This window comes from Sarcophilus harrisii, chromosome X, assembly GCF_902635505.1.
Source record: "Sarcophilus harrisii chromosome X, mSarHar1.11, whole genome shotgun sequence".
In the NCBI taxonomy this organism is placed as follows: domain Eukaryota; kingdom Metazoa; phylum Chordata; class Mammalia; order Dasyuromorphia; family Dasyuridae; genus Sarcophilus; species Sarcophilus harrisii.
In genome coordinates, this window is record NC_045432.1 from 22,986,323 (window position 1) to 23,005,878 (window position 19,556).

Below are 19,556 nucleotides of genomic sequence, written 5' to 3' on the forward strand. Positions count from 1 at the left end.
AGCCCTCTCAGGAAGCTTATAGTCTAGTACTCACACATACACATCTAGACGTCAAATCAATACTTCCTGACAAAGACACGCCGCTCAGTTGCCTTATGTAGTCTCCCGGTGACTTCTGAGACCCAAAGACCCACTCACTGGCCAGGCTTCCCCCACCTGTGTTAACACTCTTTGATGGAAGGGACTGCTTAACTTGTAAAAGGTTTTATGTCCCCAGCACGCCACGTGGCAGCTGGCAACATAGCGGGGGCTCAATATGGGCTTTTTCCTGCCTTCATTTGCATATGCATGAAAATTCACACAGTCCATGTGTCCCTCTTCTCCCTCCGTGTGGCTTTCCTGGGTGATCTTGTCATCTGCCAGGGATTCACTTATCTATGCAGTGGATTCTTATCTCTGTTTCTCCTTCCTGACCTCTCCTGAGCCTCCATCTTGAGCCCACTATGTTCAAAACAGAGCTCATTATCTTTTGCCACCAAACCCTCCTGTCTTTCAATCTTCCCTATTATTGTTGGGAGCAGCTCTCAGCTCCAAGTTACCCAGGCTCACAATGTAGGGGGCGTCACTGATTCCTCCCTTCCTTATTTTCTGTAGATCTGGTTTTCAGAACTTCTTTCCAATACGCCATCTTCTCTCCTCTGACACAGCCACCCCTTTGGTCCTCAACTCCTCACCCCAGGACTACTGCAGTGGATGCTGGGACAGCTGTCTGCCCTAAGTCTCTCTCCACTCCAGTCCATCCTCCACTCAGCTGCCAAACTGATCTTCCTAGAGCACCGCCATATTCAACATTCTCTAGGCTCCCCATTACTTCCAGTATAAATTCTCCTCGGCTTTTGTTGTTGCTGTTATATTTTTTAGGCAATTGGGTTAAGTGACGTGGGCCAGGGTCATATAGCTAGTAAGTGTCTGATGCTAGATTTCAGCTCCTCTTGTCTACAGGGCTGTGCCATTGACTATCCCCTGTTTGGCTCTTGAAGTCCTTCAGAACCTGACCTCCTGCCTTTCTAGTTTTCTCAAACCTCACTCCTCTATATTTTGACATCCAGGTAACATTGGAACTTGGCGTTCCTCAAACAAGACCCTTCACCTTTCATCTCTGGGCATTTTCTGTGAATGTGCCTATGGCTAGACTGCCACTGTTCCTCATTGCACCTCCTGGCTTCCTTCGGGCCCACCTAAAATCATGCTCTATACTGGTCACACGTATGATTCTATATCTAGAGCTGGAAGGAGTCCCAAATGCCATTGAGTCTAGCCCTCTCCTTTGGCAAAGGAGAAAACTGAGTCCCAGAGAGGGGAAGGGATTTTAAGACAAGCCGGATCCAGTCAACCCGGCCTCCCTTCCAGACTCCTGAATTTGATCATTGGATGACACGGGCAGGATGACCCTCCTGAATCTCAGCTACCTCATATGTAAAATGGGCGCCATACTTATGCTACCTCCCTCAGCTTTGAGAAAAGCAGTAGAAAATGTTACCTAGACCATTATTCCTCAGAATACCACCAGCTTCCCTGCAGAAATGAAAACAAATTCCCTTCACCTGGTCATAAAGCAGCACCAACACATGGAATATAGGCCTGGCTGATTCTCTCCTTAGACATGGCTCATAATGAGATGCAGAGTGTAGCACTGGGCAGAATGGATCTGGAGCAGGGAAGACCTCTGGCCTCCGATTCTTCCTAATCGTGTGGTCTCGGAAAAGCCACGTGGCTTTCTCACTGAGTCTTAAGCTTCAAGCCATCTCCTTATTAAATGAAGGCAATGGGTATGGATTTGTGGGCGTTCATGCCCCACATGCTACCGGTCCCTTCATACTTGACTAGGGTTTAAAGTCCCTGCCCCATATTGAGGTCTATTCCCTTTATGATCACCCCCATATACACAGAGAGACACCCAGAGATACAGAAGCACACATAAACACACAGATACAGATGCGCACAGACACAGAGACACATAGAGGTACAGACACACACATGTAGAAGAAAGACAGATGCCCCCCACAAAAACACACAAACACACCCTCACCTCCTTCTAAGCCAGGTAGGGTTCTAGGTCTGTTAACATTGACTTGGGAACTAGATGCCCTTCAGCAAATGATACCATTGTAGCTTTACAGATCCACCTCTTGCCATCTGCCCTGTAGAGATGCCCTCTGGAACAGGAACTGTGCTAAGGGGAACCTTAAACTCTGAAAACGCTTGTCCTGAGACCTTGGTGGCCTGTAGGTCACATAAGGAGCATTCTATCTAGCTGGTCCTAGACACACTTCACTTTACAGTTCAGGTACCTTTTTACCATCTACTTCCCCCTTCCCTTCCCCATCCTGCCCTTTAACTAAAATCGGTCTTGCCTTGTTCCTGAGAGGAGTTGGTTGCTGTGTTCACTCTCCTAAGCAGCTCTTTGACTTTCCACACAAAAGCGAGTCCTTCCCTTGTATGTGCTACCTCCCTCCCCACCATGTTAAAATGTAAGCTCCATTAGGGAAGAGATTACCTCACTTTTGTTTGGTATCCTCAATATTCAGTAAAGTACAGGCACATAATAAGTGTTCAATGAATGTTTTTCACTCATTCCTTCACTCAATCATGTATTTATACCCAATTTATTTTAGTTAAGAAATAACTACCTGAAATTATGGACTCCTCCTTCTCCCAATGTCTTTGAGAATCCTGAAGGAAGCCACGTCACTGGGCCTTCTTTTTATTGTCTGTCATGGGCATGCCCACCACATCCCCTGTCACCCTCGGATAGTGATGCCCTCCTTCCAGGCCATGGCAGTAAAAACCGAGGGACTCTGGTCAAGCCTCATAGTTAAAGCGCGGGACAGTCTGGGGTCTCATTCCGAGTCCAATCAGTGGCTCAGAGATCACCCTGAGGGCTGGCCTTGTCTCTTAAGGCCTCAATATTTTCCTAACCAGAAAGGGTGAGAAAGTGACTTGAGAGTTTGTGGCAGGACTAGGAGCGGAAGCCACATGAGTCTGTGGTGTGTGGTCTGTTGGGGGTTGGCGATGTCCCTGTTACCTGAATATCAGGAGGGTTCACCATCAGGCAGGTATGCTTCTTCAGGCTCTCTAACACTGGCAGGGTGAAGACACTCCGGAAGCAGATTTGTAAAAGTTTTGACTTCTCTTTGAGCCTTAGAGGGGGTTTTAGTTTACTAAGAGAGGAGATACAATGGTGGGAAAACAAAGAGCTGACAGGGGGAAAAGAAATCCAGGGTAAAGGATGTGGACCCTAGGGGCCAGGATAGACTCCCTCAGAGAACAAAAGGGGAAAGAAGAGCTCTATAGTTTCAATTCCCAGTTGTACTGGGCTCTGTGTGAGAGGGCACCCTACTTCAGATGTGTCCTCCAGCGAAGCGTGTCTCTTAAAATTTAGCATTGGAGGGAACTATCTAGCCCCTTTCATTTTTGATTTCAACTCATGAAGGAAATGGGGAGAAATCACCTATATGCCACGAAAGGTGGATAATACTGGAAAATAATAACAGCAATAACAACGATGATGATGGTGACAATAGCTTGGAAGTGTGCAAAGGGCTTTACAAATATTATCCCATTCGATTCTTACAACAGCTTGGGGAGGAGGGTGTGACTCCAATTCTCATTTTATAGTTGAGGAACAAAGGCAGGAAGAGGTGAAGTGACTTGCCCGGGGTCATGCTGGTCTGTGTCTGAAGCTGCACTTGAATGCAGGTCTTCCTGTCCCCAGACCCAACCCTCTAATTTATCTCCTCTGAACTCCTTATGACCCAATCTCCTTTGGCCATAGATTCTCAGATAAGAAAACAGTAGCCAATGGGGTGACAGTCATCCCTACTCCCAGGCCCAGGGCTGGAAAGACTAGAAAGCAAAAAAATAGAGTGGGAATAGAGCTACCTGAGACTTGCGATAGCCAGCATCGCCTCCTGTCGGTCTGAGGTGCACAGAATGTCCCAAGATTCCTTATCAATTAACTTCTGTAAAAGATAAGAAAGGTAGTCCAATGAGGGAGTGGGAAGGGGCCGAGGTCAGAGTGGTCATGTCGCCTAAATGATAGCACAGTGAAGTAGAATTGGAAAAGATCAAATGCGTGAACCCCAGGGCCACTTATTGGTAAGTCAAGGTCCCCTTCAAAACAGTCTTTACAGAGTAGCCTCAAGATGCGTCTTTGGCAAAATGTTTACTGTTTTCATCAGTGACTTGGGTAGAGGCACAAAGGGAGGTTTTGTCCAATGTAAATGTGGCTTGGAACCGAGATGAAGAGCCAAGATCCCTAACTCTAGTCCAAAAACACCTCAGATGATGCGTCAAATCAAACAAGATGTAATTTAATAGGGTTCTGTGCTTGGGCTCCAAATATCAATCTTAAAAATCCAGATGAGGCAACAAGTGCTATGGGAGATGAGCTAGAGAATAAAACTGCACTGCAAGCTTGAATGAAGCAATAGTCTTCCCTGAAAATGCAAAAAGAGGGTCCTCCTGCCCCAAAGGAAGCCACTGGCCACAAGCTTCCTCTTCTTTTATTCTACACTTCAGAAACTCCTGATATCATTCCTTTGTTCTCTCCACCTTTTTGCCACAATGTCTGCTGAAAGAGGTAGCCTTCTCTTCTCCAAGGCCAATCCCTCTACTTGTGCCCTTGATCTCTTTCCTCCCATCTCCAATGGCCCCACTACTCTTCTCCTCCACCTCTATCTTACAAACCTCCCTATGAATCAGCTCCTTCCCTGAAATCTCCAAATATACCTTTAATAAACCCTCACTTGAACCTACCATTCCCTCAAGCTCTCCTAACTCCCAACAACCAAACTTTGAGGAAAAGCCATCTACTCCCCTTACCTTTCCTTTCTCAGCTCCCACTCATTTTTTAGTGTCTTGTAATCTGACTTCCATTCAAGGATGTATTAGTAACCTCTTAAGAACTAACTCTCCAAAATGCCGATGAAAACAACTCTAAAGTATCACCTTACACTTTTCACAATTGGCTAAAATGACAAATGTCAGAGGAAATATGGGAAAACTGGGACCATAATGAATTGTTGGTGAAGATGTGAACTGATCCAACCATTCTGGAGAGCAATTTGGAACTATGCCCAAAGGGCTACCACATTACGTACCCCTTTTAAAATTTAGTATTTTATTTTCCCCCAGTTATAAGTAAAAACAATTTTGAATATGTTTTCAAAACTTTGAATTCCAGATTCTCCCCCCTCCTTTCTCTCCACCCGCCATCATTGAAAAAACAAGCATTTTGATATAGATTATAGATATATAGTCACTGCACACCCTTTGATCCAAAGAGACAAAAAGGGGGAGGACCTATTTGTACAAAAACATTTACAGCAACTTTTTTGTGGTGGCAAAGAATCAAAAATTAAGAGAATGCCTATCAATTAAGGAATGGTTGAACAAGCTGTGAGAAATGACAAGTGGAATGATTTCAGAAAATCCTGGAAAAGCTCATATGAACTGATACATAATGAAACGAGCAGAATCAGGAGAACACTGTACATAATAACTATAATATTGTATAATGTTAAATTGTAAATGACTTAGCTGTCCTCAAAAATACAACAATCATTAACTATTCCAAAGGACTTATGATGGAAAATGATATCCATCTCCAGAGAAAGAACTGATAGCATACAAATGCAGATTGAAGGACATTTTTAAAAACTTTATTATTCTTGGTTTTTTGGTTGGCTTTTTTCCCAATATGCTTAATATGAAAATATGTTTTGCATTATTGCACATGTATAATCTGTAGCAAATTGCTTGCTTTCTCAAGGAGGGGAGATTAAGGCAGTTAGAGCCAAGATGGCAGAGTAAATGCAGGAACTTGCTTGAGCTCTCCCCCAAACTCCTCCAAATATCTTTAAATAATGACTCTAAATAAATTCTAGAGTGTCAGAACCCACAAAAAATGGGGTGAAACAATTTTCTAATTGAAGATAACAAGAATGTTGCACTAGAGTGAGAATGAAGTGTAGTCCAGTGCAGGCCACACCAGCTCAGCCCAAGCAAACCAGGACAAGGCTTTGGGAGCTAATGAATCAGCAGTAGCTGCCTCTGGAAGGATCAGCCCACAGAAAGTAAGGGGATGGACCAATTGGTCAGAAGAAGAATATAGAAAAAGCTCTTTGCCACCACTAAGGCAGGATTCTATTACTTTGCCCATAGTTGGATTCAGGACCCAGTCCTGGCTCACAGATCCATAGGGAGGAAGAACACTTGCATACCACAGCTTGCAGCCAGAATGGAGCAGGGGACCCTCCTCACAGTTCTTGAACAGAAAGGAGTGCTTGTGGTTGCTGATAGACCAGAGCACAGGCCAAGACAGTAATAGTAAAAACACCTCTCCTTAGACCATACCACCTTGGAAGATCAGAAAACTTACAGGTCCCTAGAAAAATCCTGAAACTTGGGACAATAAGCCCTCCTCCCTGGAAGCAGAGCCCTACTTTAACACAGAGTTAAAAATCAGGTAATAAGATTGAGGAAATGATCAAACAACAGCAACAAAATGTACCAACCCAAGACTTGACTCCGGGATAATAGAGGTAGACAATCAAGTAGTTCTTCCTATAGAACTTCCAATTCGAATGTTAATCTCATCAGAGGATGTACTCCACCCATGGGCAGTACCTTCTCTAGGGCTAAAAGCAGATACTATCCCTGACCATAGAAAGTTATTAGAATGATAAAGAAGATCAAAATACACACTCAGAAGAATATAACAAAGTCAAAGCTTCTACATCCAAAACCTGCAAGAAAAATAAGAATTGGTCTCAGGCCATGAAATAGCTCAAATGGGATTTTGAAAATCAAATAAGAGAAGTACAGGAAAAATTTGGAAGAGAAATGAGAGTGATGTACAGAAAAGAGTGAAGTACAAAAAACCAGTGAGGAGAAGAATGTCTTATAAAACAAAATTGGCCAGATAGAAAAGGACACTGAAGAAAAGAAAAGGATGTCCTCACTGAGGAAAATAATTCCTTAAAAGTGAGAACTGAGTATATGAGAAATCAAGAAACAATAAAACAAAATCAAAAGAATGGAAAAAAATAGAAAACGATGTGAAATATCTCATTGAAAAACAACTGACTTAGAAAATAGATTCAGGAGAGATAATTTTAAAGTTAATAGGCTATATGAAAGTTATGATAAAAAAGAGTCTAGACATCATTGTTCAAGAAATTATCAAGGAAAACTATCCTGATGTTCTAGAACCAGAGGGTAACATTGAAACTGAAAGAATCCACCAATCACTCACCTCCTGAAAGCGATCCCCAAATGAAAACTTCTAGGAATATTATAGCCAAATTTCAGAACTGTCAGGTCAAGAAGAAAATATTGTAAGTATCCACAAAGAAACAATTCAAGTATGATGGAGCCACACAAGATTTAGCAGCTTCTATGTTGAAGGATTGGGGGACGTGGGATATGATTCTCTGGAGAGCAAAGGTGCTAGGATTACAACCAAGAATTATTTATCCATTAAAATGAGTATATTCCTTCAGGGGAAAAATGGAAATTCAACTAAATAGAAGATTTTCAAGCATTCATGATAAGATCAGAGCTGAATAGAAAAGTTGACTTTCAAATTCAAGACTCAAGAGAAGTACAAAAAGGTAATCAGGAAAGGGAAACTATAAGGGACTTAATAAGGGTAATCTATTTATATACCTACATTAGAAGATAGTACTTGTTACTCATAAGAACTTTCTCATTATTAAGGCAGTTAGAAAGAGTATATATAGACAGAGGGCACATGTGTGAGTTGAATATGAAGAAATATCTTAAAAAATAAAATTAAGGAGTGAAAAAGGAATGTGTTGGGAGAAAAGGAAAAAGAGAGGTAGAATGGGATAAATTATCATACATAAAAGAGGCAAGAAAAAGCTTTTACAGTGGAAAGGGGAAAGGGAGTAGATGAGAGGGAGGACATATTGGGGGACAGGGCAGTCAGAAGCAATATACTTTTGAGGAGGGAAAGGGTGAATAGATAGAATAGAATAAGTGTGGGAATATATAGTTAACAGGAATTGTGAAAAGAATTTTGAAGCAAGTTTCTCTGATAAAAGGCTCATTTCTCAAACATATAGGGAACAGAGTCAAATCTGTTAAAAATGGTAGCCGTTCCTCAAGTGATTAATGATCAAAAGATACTTTGAATGAATAGCCATGTGAAAAAAGTACTTTAACTCACTATTGATTGGAGAGATGCAAATTGGAAAATTCTGAGGTACTACCTCATTCCTAATAGATTGACTGTCAGGCCAGAAAAGGAAAATGAGAAAGATTGGGTGGAATGTAGGGAAACTGAAACACTAACCGCATCGTTGGTGGAATTGTGAATTGATCCAATCATTCTGTAGAGCAATGTGTAACTGTGCCCAAAGGGCTATAGAATCATTCATGTTCTTTGACTTAGAAATACCACTGCTAGGCATGTATCCCAAAAGAGATTTAAAAAAGGAAAAGAAACTATATGTACAAAAATATTTATAGCAGCTCTTTTTGTGGTGGCAAAGAATTGGAAATTGAGGGCATGCCCATCATTTGGGGAATGGCTGAAGAAACTGTGTATGTGATTATGGTAGTGATATTGTACTGTGAGAAATGATGCTTTCAGAAAAACCTGGAAAGATTTGCATGAGTTCATGTACTGTGTTCAAAGTAACAGTAACATTGTAAGATGATCGGCTGTGAACTACTTTGCTAATCTCAGCAATATAATGGTCCGAGACAAATCTAAGGACTTATGATGAAAAATGCTATCCCAGAGAAAGAACTGGTTGTGTTAGAATACAGATTGAAGCACATTTTTAAAAACTTTATTTTTCTTGAGTTTTTTTGAGAGGGGAGAGGAAATCTGTTTTCTTTAACAACATGATTTTGATGAAAATGTTTTGTATAATTTCACATGTGCCTTCTGGAACTCAAAGTTTTAGAAACAAATGTCAAAAAATTATTTTACATGTAACTGGGGAAAAATAAAATATCAAATAATCAAGAGGGGGAGAGTAGGGAGAGGGAAGAAATGAAATTGAAACATATCATTTTAAAAAAGCAAATGTTAATTGCTTTCACATGTAATTGAGAAAAAATAAAATTAAAAACTGACTAAAAAAGTAAGCACAATGCAGTATTAAGTTTTAATCTGCATTATTGTTATTTTCTCAATCACTTTCTTAAGCCTAGAAAAGCAACACAATAATAAATCAAACCTTAATATGCAGCATCTGCTGATTTAAGAGGCATAAATGCTCAAATTAGAAATTTAACAGTTGATTCTTAGCAGATGATTTGAGTTGGTTCCAGCACATCCCTACTTCCATCCCTACCACTCAATTGAAGCTTCTCTCCAAAATTCCTAATGATCACTTAACTGTTAAATCTAATGCCCTTTTCTCAGTTCTCTTCAGACTTCTTGACAGACCTGTAGGCTGTTGGCCATTGCCCGTACCTGGATCTCCTCTCCTCCTGTGGAGTTCGTGAAATTGTTGCTTCCTGATTCTCCTCCCATCGCTCTTTGTCTCCCTTGTTGGATCTTCCTTCACATCCCTCAAATTTCTGACCTGGGTTCCCTTATGTTTTTTTCTAAACATCTTTAAGTAACTGTATCAACCCTATAGATTCAATTATCATCTCTATACAGATGACTCTCAGATCTATATAACCATCTTCAGTCTTTCTCCTGAATTCTATTCCTGTAACTTCCAGCAATCCATTGGACATCTCCAACTGGGTGCCCTGTGGAAATCTCAAACTCTAGGTGTCCAATTGGAGCTCATTATGTTTCTCACTCCAGAATTTTCCCCTTTCAAGTTCACCACCCAGTCACTCAAGTTGACAATCTCAAAGACATCCTCAATTCTCCATTCTCCTTCACCTACCCCTGCCCCGCCACTATATCCTCTCAGAAGTCAAGTCTTGTGAATTCTACCTCAATAATATTTCTCATATTGGTGCTCTTAGATCCTCTCCCACAGTCACCACCTACCTACCTCATCGGACCTTAGCACCCTTTATCCGGATTACTGAACCAACTTCCTAATTGGTCTCCTTCCTTTCAATGTCTCCCTTCTCCAATCCATCCATACAGCTGCCAAAATAATCTTCTGAAAGTTCAGGTCTGACCATGTGACTTCCTTGCTCAAGCAACATCACACTGGCTTTTCCTTAGGATAACAGAAGAACCCTTCAACTTGGCATTTAATGCTCCCCAGCCTACCTTTTTAGGCTTTCTGCAATTCTTTCAGAGTTGGAGAGCTGGCTGAATGCAGTTGGCCACTCAAGGTACCATCTTGGAGTTTTAGCTTCATGTTTTCTATAAATTATAGAGCTAGAAGGTACCTGAGAAACCATCTGGTCCAAGATTCTCATTTCACAGAGGACTTAAGTGATATGCTCAAGGTCACACAGACAGTACATTCTAGAGCCAAGACTTGAAGCCAAGTTGTCTGACTCTTGCTGTGTCTCAAAGGCCCCTAAGTCCTGTCCTCCCTTAAATATGGCCTCTGGGAAACTGAAGAACAGTGAGTCTCCACCCTCTTTCTACCAATGTTCAAAGGTTTAATCCACTCCTCCATCAAAGTATGCTCTTACCATTAGACATATGACAAGCTGGGACTTCTGGAAGAATTCAAAATTATTGACTTCTTTGTGGTTGTTGATGGCAGCAACGAGCATCTTCGTGGCTGTCAAGAAACTGTTCTTTACGGGACCGTCCTAGAGTTGCCAGAAAACCAGGAGCAGAAGAGTGAGAATGGGAAGGAGGAAGGAAATCTAGGAATGAGATGTCAGGATGGAGCTCACATCCCCCAGCCTCAGATTGGGCTTCTACACGATGAGGGAAGGCAGCGCCTAAGGCACAAGGGACTTAGAGCTGTTTAGAGACAGGCTGTTTCTCCCCAGTTTTTCCCTTGGATCGGGGGCTTTTTGATTGTTTTGGTCTCTAGTGTGCCTAGCAGAGGGACGGGCTGGGGAGGACCTTTGGGATCATCTTGTTAGGCTACAGATAGGCTTCAAATGGGGATTATATCCCGTGATCCAGAGATAGTGTGACATCAGCCTTCTCAACTCTCTCTGTGCTCTCAACCTGCCAAGATGGTCTAGAAATCTAGCTCTTCTTCCTTCCCCCTAATTCCCCACCCAATGAAATCAAGGGGTTCCCTGCTGAGGACTCAGTAGACTTTGTGGGGATACTTTCCTATATTAGGTAGCAGGAGTTGGAGACCCTGATTTTGGGTCTGCCTGGATGAGAGTAACCTAGCCTGCCCTTTGTCCAGCTGTCCTGGCATCAGGACACTTGGGTTTCTTGGATTCCCTCCCATTTTCTAAGCACTCAACAGGTTTGTAGCTACTCTTTGACATTTCTATTTTGTTCTCACGGTCCTAAGTGTTCTAGCACATCTACTTCTCCCCTCCCCATCCCCAGAATGCTTTCCTTGCCTTAAAACCCATCTCAGGTATAAAGTCTGGCAGGATTGAGGATGCCAGCTAAGGGAATTCAACAATGAAGTCTCCCTCCGTTCTGGGTTGTGCTCTGCCTGCCCTGCCCTCCCTCACTCCCCAATTATGATCAAAAGTCTTGCTGAGTTGACTTGATTCTAGATGGTTAGATGCCCAGTTGGCTAGGGAAAGGAAACAAAGCTGATAGCCCCCAAACATATCAGTTCCAATGCCCTCTCACGTATCCTCATGATTCTCTTGCTGACTCAGTCAGGGTCAGCACACCCATTAGTCAGACGCAAAGGCGGAGGCACGGAGCAGGGCAAAGGGATTGGAACAGGCTTCGTGTGCCATGGCATCTGGGTGGGGAAAGGGTGAACCCGAGATTTCAATCATCATACCCAATGACTGCACTGGAAGTAGCACACCATCCTGGAGGCGAGGCTGTCGGCCAGGGTCAGGATGTTCTCTTTTGTGCGGGCTGCGATATGTCCATAGCAGAGCAACACCGTGCTGCTGGCCCACTTCCAGTGAATATCTTCCAGGTTCTGCTGTGGGATCCAGAAAGACCCCTCTCAGGGCACCCCCCTCTTCCCATCTTCCTCCCCAGCTCCCATGGTTCAAGGCCAAACTTGGGTGGCATATATATGAGATGGCAAAAGAGATGTTGCCCTCTATTCCCATTTCTCCAACTTGGTCCTGGCCCTCCAGAGGAGTAGGGGAAAGGAGACAAGCTGTGTGCCTGATCTCCATTGGAAGTACTGCTCAGTTAAATTTCCAGTGAACCCATTTAGGGTGATGGGATACTTGTGGCACCTAGGCACCCCGGGCAGAAGGAAGGATTCCTGCTTTTTCCCTGACTCCTGGCAGAACGGTCTCAGACCTAGCCCAGATTCAGATGCTTATCCGTGCCGGCCTCGAAAATAAGGGCCAGAAATCAACCCAGCCGCCTTCATCCAGGAGTAAACCCAACCTGCACTGGAGCTCACCCCTGTTATTAGCTAGCCGTGTGTCTTTGGGCGAAGAACTTCCCCTCTTTGGGGCTCTTCCTCGTTTGTAAGATGAGGGGATCGGGCTGCACAATGTCTGGGCTCCCTTAGAACCATTGTGAGCCAAGTAAGAATTGGGAAGGCTTTTCTGGGGGATGAAGGCTTGGTAACCTTAATTATCCTTCGAGAGGAACTGCTGACCATTTGCCATGGAGCAGATAGGGGAGTTGTTGGTGTGCCAATCTGGGTGGCAACATCATTCCAGTTTCCTTCTTTCCCCCACTGGCTTGAAGGGTCCTGAGAGCATCACTAAGTACCGTGCTTACGTACCTGATCGGTTCTAGAGATGGGTGTCTTCTCTAAGATAGTGGTTCTGCTAAATTCCTCCAGCACGGAACAAGTAACGGTAAGGTGTTGAGTGGCTACAAGACCGATGGTGATGGCCATGCCCTGTGGGAATGCCAACAATGTATTGTATCTTCTATCTGACAAAGAGCTTCCTTCCCCACAGAAGCAGGTCACACAGGTATTATTACCCCATTTTATAGACAAGGAATCTGAAGGGCAGCATGGTGTAGTGGATAGCCAGCCTCAGAATTAGAATCCTGATTTCAAATCCTTCTTGTACATACATGTGGTCCCTATGACCATGGGCCTTCCCCAGTCTGGATCCCAGTTTCCTCCCCTGTGAAATGAAGGGGTTGGATTAAATGGTCTTTGAGATCCCATCTAGTACTACTAGGACTAGCATGTGAAACAGGTTTAGGAAAGTTATTATTAATTAAAATTTTTAAAAATCACCACAAAGTCCTACTTCAATGGCTCACCATGGTATGGCTGTTATAGTGACCCTCAATCCAGAACAGGGAGAGAGATCCTAGGAGGCATGCACCCTCTAATTTTGTAAGGGAGGCTCAGGCAGTGAGGTGACTTGTCCAAGGGTTTGAACCCAGGTCTTTCCAAATCCAAGCCCACTGTTCCACCTACACCAATGTGGCTCCAAATCCTTTCTTTCTTTCTTTCTTTTTTTTTTTTTTTAAAATAATAGCTTTTTATTTCCAAATCCATGAAAAGATAGTTTTCAACATTCACCCTTGCAAAATCTTGTGTTCCAAATTTTGCTGCCTCCCTTCCCCCCACTTCCTCCCCTCCATAGCAAGCAATCCAATATATGTTAGAAGAATGTGTAATTCTTTTAAAAGTATTTCCACAATTATGGTGCTGCGCCAGAATAATCAGAGCAAAAAGGAAAAAGATGAGAAAGAAAAAAAAGAAAGCAAACAACAAAAAGGGGAAAATACTATGTTGTGATCTATATTCAGTCCCCCCAGTCCTCTCTCTAGATGCAGATGGCTCTTTCCTCACAAGTCTATTAGAATTGCCTGAATCACCTCATTATTGAAAAGAGCCACTTCCATCAGAATTGATCATCGTATAATCTTGTTGCCATGTATAATGATCTCCTGGTTCTGCTCACTTCCCTTACATTCATTCCTGCAAGTCTGTCCAGGCCTTTCTGAAATCATCCTGCTGGTCATTTCTTACAGAACAATAATATTCCATAACAGTCATATACCACAATTTGTTCAGCCATTCTCCAATTGATGGGCATCCACTCAGTGTCCAGTTTCTTGCCACTACAAACAGGGCTGCCACAAACAATTTTGCCCATGTGGGTCCCTTTCCCTCCTATAAGATCTCTTTGGCATATAAGCCCAGTAGAAACACTGCTGGGTCAAAGGGTACGCACAGTTTGGTAGCTCTCTGGGTGTAGGGTTCCAAATTCTTGGAAGCCCTGCTGGCCCCGCCTGGACTCTGGTTTCATACCTCCCAGAGGACCAAAGGCAAACTCCTCTGTGTAGTGTTTAAATCTCTTCCCATCCCGCCCCAACTATGGCTCCAGGCTGATTTATTCCAACCAAACTGGCTGGCCTACTCTTGCCCAGAGACGATATTTTATCTCAGTGCCTCTAGGCAGACCTGCAATGCTCTATCTCCTTTGCCTTTGCCTCTTGGAATGCCTCCTTCCTCCAAGGCTTACCCTTGTAACACTTAGCTCAAGTGCCGCTTTTTACCTATGCATAGGAGGGGAAGTTCATATTTATTAAGAGCTTACTATGTGCCAAGCACAGCATTTTATAATTGTCTCATTTGAGACTTACAACAACCATGTAGGTACCATTATTCCCATTTTACATATGAAAAAACTGAGGCAAACAGAGGTTCAAATAGACCTTGCCCAGGGTCATAAGCCATTAAATATTTGAAGTCAGATTTAAACCCAGGTCTTCCTGATTCCTGGTCCAGTACTCTATCCACTGCACCACCTAGCTGCCTTGATTGAATGAAAGGTCCTTGAAGTCAGGGACTGTTCCATTTTTGTATCGGTGTCTCCTGAGAGGTCAGTCTTGGAATTGGGAAGCCACGGTATCAAGTCCAGCTTCTGAAGTACTGGCTGTATAGTTTTTGGTAAGTCACTTAACTTTTCAGCACTCCAGACAACTCTCTAAGTTTCAGAGTAAATCCTGATCTACACTGATAGGAGTTTTCCCATTGGGAGATCCCCTACACCAATGAAACCAAAGGTCGTGTCCATCCCCCTGCCAAAAAAATCCATAATGTCCAGCACATAGTAGGTGCTTAATCAGTGACTGTTGATTGAACAAGCTTGTCCATTCTCCTGCTCGTTAATGCCCTGCCTCCTTCATAAAACTTTCTGGTAACTTCTCTATGTACATACTATTTTTTCCACAATAGAATGTAAGCTCCCCGAGGGCAGGAACTGTTCTATGGGCTATAGCTAGCCCAAGACTCAACTTGTGAATGGAATGGAATGGATTCATTGTTCTAGCTAAAAGGCCAAGCTTTGAGTGCAAACTGAGCGGCAGTTGTCTGAGGACCTTGGCTGAGTTCAGAGAGATCAGTCACCATTTTGGGTGATAGCAATTTTCCCTGAGCCACAGAGAATGTATCATGTGGGTAGGTAGAGGGAGATCAAGCCAATTATAGATCCTTGAACAAGCAGCAACTGCTCACAGTTTGAGAGAACTCTCAGACTTAAAAATTACCTTACTGAGCAGCTAGGGGGCGCAGTGGATACAGCACCAGCCCTGAAGTCCGGGGGACCTGAGTGCAAATGTGACCTCAGACACTTCCTAGCTGTGTGACCCTGGGCAAGTCACTTAACCCCAATTGTCTCAACAACAAAAAAATTAGTGCCTAACCTTCTAATCTTCTTGTAAAGTAGGGAAGTGGAAAGTGATTTCTTTTCCCTTGATTCTTCAGTTAGCTTACTGTGCCCTGAAGCCCAGTCCCAAGGCTGACCTGAGACGAGATTGTAAAGATGGCTGAACAGGATTTAGCTAAAAAATCAAGATAGCCACCAAGTGACTCTTGCCTGCATTTCATTTCCACCTACATTTCATCCAAAGGGTGTGCTGGTAAATATTTAATAACTAGCTCTGCCAAATAAATGGACTCAAACACACTTTTAAGTTTAATCGGCATTACTAACATTCTCCCCCCCTGCTTTCTTAAGTCTAGGCTGACAACAAAGAACAACAAAAATCAAGGCCCGACTTATAGTATTTGCCATCTGAGGTGTAAATGCTCACACTGAACACTTAACAAGCAGTTCTTGGGAACTGCTTCTAAATGGCTCCAGTACACCTCGATTTCCATTATCTACCACTAAAACTCAACAGAGACCTCCAATGCACCAAATTTAATCTCCTCCCCATCTTCCTTGATCTCTCCACAGTATATGGCAGTGTATTTCTGACCCACCCCACCATTTTCCCAGAATCCTTTCCCCTCATAATGTATTATTTATTGCCTTCTAAATACTTTCTGCTCTCTTGGCTTTCCTAAATGTCACCGGTGCTTAATTACCAAATCCAATAGTTTTTTTTTTCTTCTAGTTCTAATATTTCACACCTTGTATGGGATTTTCTTATCTTTTCTAGGGTATATCCAGGCATAAAACTAGTTAATGGTGAAAGATATACTGGAAGAAAGAAGAGAATACTGGACTAAGATTCAAAAAGACATGGTTTCTAATCCTACTTTTGTCACTTACTAACTGTGAGTTCCTTAAATTCTCAGAATTGCACAATGTATCTTAGACTAATTTGTTCTGTCTATAAGCTGGATTTCTAGAGGAGCCTGGAGAATTTTGCATAAGACTTTCCTAATTGGTAGAGAGAATGATAATTCAATGGTGTGTCTGCATGAGATCATGCAAAAGCTTTGAAGAGTAAAGACATTATTTATTCTGAAAGAGAGGTTATATGTGGCTCCAAACTTTCTTTGAGACTGATTCCAGACACTTGGAGAGAGAAACAGACAGGATTTACAGACACATAGCAAAAGCCAGAGCCTCCACACGCGCCTGCTTACCTCTCTAGAAACTGTAGGAAATGTCCCTTTGGATGAGATTAGAACTCTCTCTTGGCTGAAACTCAGCAAGATCTGCCTAAAAAGTTCATTTGCTTTCATGTATTTTCTGGTATAGTCTAATTTGTAGAATTTCTCTGATTTCTGTTTAATATCTCCTTGGACAAATGGTTTATTTGCTATTCACTATTCGTGATAGTTTTTGTTTTGTTTTGTTTTTTTGTAGTAATTAGCATCTGATGAGAAGGAGCTAAATGTATGGGTACAAGCTTTGTAGTTCCTTCTGCTTCCCTTCAACAAGGAATCAGTCTCAGCAATGGGCAAGATTTCTAAAATTTCTATTCATGACTACTCTCTATCCTCCTCTCTGTACATTTTGACATCTCATGTGCATATAAATTCTCACATAGGCAGAATATATACTCTGATTAGAAGCTATGTGCTCTCTTCCACACATTGTGGTAAAAGATCTAGGTCCTGAGTCTGTCTTTTCATGAACTCACAAGGGGTTCAACTACTTACAAACTAAACTAAAATTCTATTTTTTATCTCATTATAAGTTCATCTCTATTCCTTGGCCTGTTTGGTTAATGAAACTGGAAGTGAAGGAGCTCCACAGAAATTCCTTCTAAGACATAGGAGTCTAACATTTCTAGTCCCACTTGGGAAAGTAGGGCAGTTGGGAAGTAATCTCAAAGCATTTTCTTACCTCTCTCTGGAGTGCATGCTGATGAGAAGTGCCTAGGAGAGTGTTCAGGTGCTCCTTGACAATCCTGCTATTATCACATGCCCTCAGGACAACCCCATAGTATATGTACAGGCAGGTCTAAAAGCAAAGAGACATAACTCAGCCCAAAATTCTACTATAATTCTATACTATATGATTGTATTGTATTATATGTAGAATTTTATAGTATATATATATATATATATATATATAAAATTATATAATATTATTTTATACTGTCATAGGCTCATTCAACTAACACGTCAAATGCTCCTCCATTTAAGACCATTCCACTCAGTTTCTCATCTGTCATGCGGGCATAATCATCATTTTATAGATTAAGAAACTGAAGCATATACACCCAGTGAAAGAACACCGGGAAATGTGTGTGGACCACAACATAGCATTTCCACTCTGTTGTTGTTTGCTTGCATTTTTGTTTTTCTTCCCAGGTTATTTTTATCTTCTTTCTAAATTTGATTTTTCTGTGCAACAAGACAACTGTATAAATAAATATATATATATAGTATTTAACATATACTTTAACATGTTTTACATGTATTGGACTACCTGCCATCTAGGGGAGGGAGTCGGGGGAAGGAGGGGAAAAGTTGGAACAGAAGTTTTTGCAAGGGTCAGTGTTGGAAAATTACCCATGCAGATGTTTTGCCAATAAAAAGCTATAATAAAAAAAAAGAAAAAAAAGAAAAATGATGAACTGGAAAAAAAAAGAAACTGAAGCATAGAGTTAAGTGATTTGCTCAGGGTCACACAACAGGCACTGAGGCTGGATTTGAACTCAGGTCTGTCTGATTCCTGGTCCAGCACTCTATCTACTTTAATTGTCATTCAATTTTATTAATCTTTTCTAAGAACCAGCTTTTTGCCTGATTTGTTTTCTTTAAAAAACAAAAACAAAAAACATTTTATTTATGCCTTTCTCACTCCCCCCATTCCCCATCACGAATGTTTGCTTGTAACAAAGAAAACCATTTAAGTAAAACTAAGCTAAAAAAATGACTTCTTATAACATATGCAACTTTTTGGTCCTATAATCAATCTTCTGCTTCTTTCCTGAGAAGATGGGGGTATGTTTCATCAATCTGTTCAGCAGGACAGATATTAGTCATTGAAATTAATTTGAGTTGCGCCATGTTTCATAGACTAATCACTTAATTTTACTCTTGTTACAGTTTTCTTTCATATTAATATATTCCTGTAAACAATTATGGGTACATTTATGGGACTTAATGGAGTTTCTCAGAAGAACCAGATGAGCTAATTAGTGCTGAAAGGATCAGGCCCCTTTATTTGTTGTGTTTAAAGAAAGGCTGCTGTTTATTTGGATATACCCAAGGGAGAATAAGGGAAGGGTCCCAAGACAGAGTCCCAAGGGCAATATCAATCTTGCAAACTAGGGTATCCTTCCACCCCCCTCCCCCAGTTATGAGACCATAGTAGATACCTCCTTTTTCTGTCTTTTCCCAAGGATAAGGGAAAGGGCACAACCAGGTATGTCACTAGAATGCTTTGGACACAATGGTCATGGCAAAAAGAGAGAGTTAATGGGGATTTTGTGAATAGCAGATCCTAGGACTCGGTATATCTTTACCCCAAGTTAGGAGTATTTGAATGTTTAAAAACCAATTTGAGGGGGCTGGTGCATACACAACACATTTTTGATTTAACTTGCACTATTAATAGTCTCTCCATCACTTTTTAAAGTCTAGACCAGGACTTCCTAAACTTTTTCCACTCACAACTCCTTTTCATCTAAGAAATATTTTTATTTTTAGATAATCATTTCTTATACTTCTCTGGGAATTAACCCTCCTTTTATTATATATTGTAGAATTTTGTCTTTGGAAATGCTAGTTCCTTTCCCTTTTTCCCATTCTTTTTTAAAATCATTTTTGTTTCTTGTCTTTGTTAAATGCCCTTTTTTAAATAAAAATAGATATATTTTAAAATTATTCATCTCTTTGTGCCAATCATAGCCAGGA

At 41.8% G+C, this 19,556-nt stretch overlaps 1 protein-coding gene across 1 annotated transcript in view; it reads right to left on the bottom strand.

Annotated features, from left to right (window-relative positions):
- The window catches only part of LOC100919634 (maestro heat-like repeat family member 5), a 112,623-nt gene that overhangs the window by 46,699 nt on the left and 46,368 nt on the right, over window positions 1-19,556 (bottom strand). The window contains exons 7-12 of the mRNA XM_031944553.1: window positions 17,536-17,652; window positions 12,762-12,881; window positions 11,844-11,993; window positions 10,597-10,719; window positions 3,883-3,962; window positions 3,026-3,161 (exon numbers count right to left, since the gene is read on the bottom strand). Of these exons, the coding sequence (XP_031800413.1) occupies window positions 3,026-3,161; window positions 3,883-3,962; window positions 10,597-10,719; window positions 11,844-11,993; window positions 12,762-12,881; window positions 17,536-17,652 (726 nt within the window). The remainder of the gene's footprint in view (window positions 1-3,025; window positions 3,162-3,882; window positions 3,963-10,596; window positions 10,720-11,843; window positions 11,994-12,761; window positions 12,882-17,535; window positions 17,653-19,556) is intronic.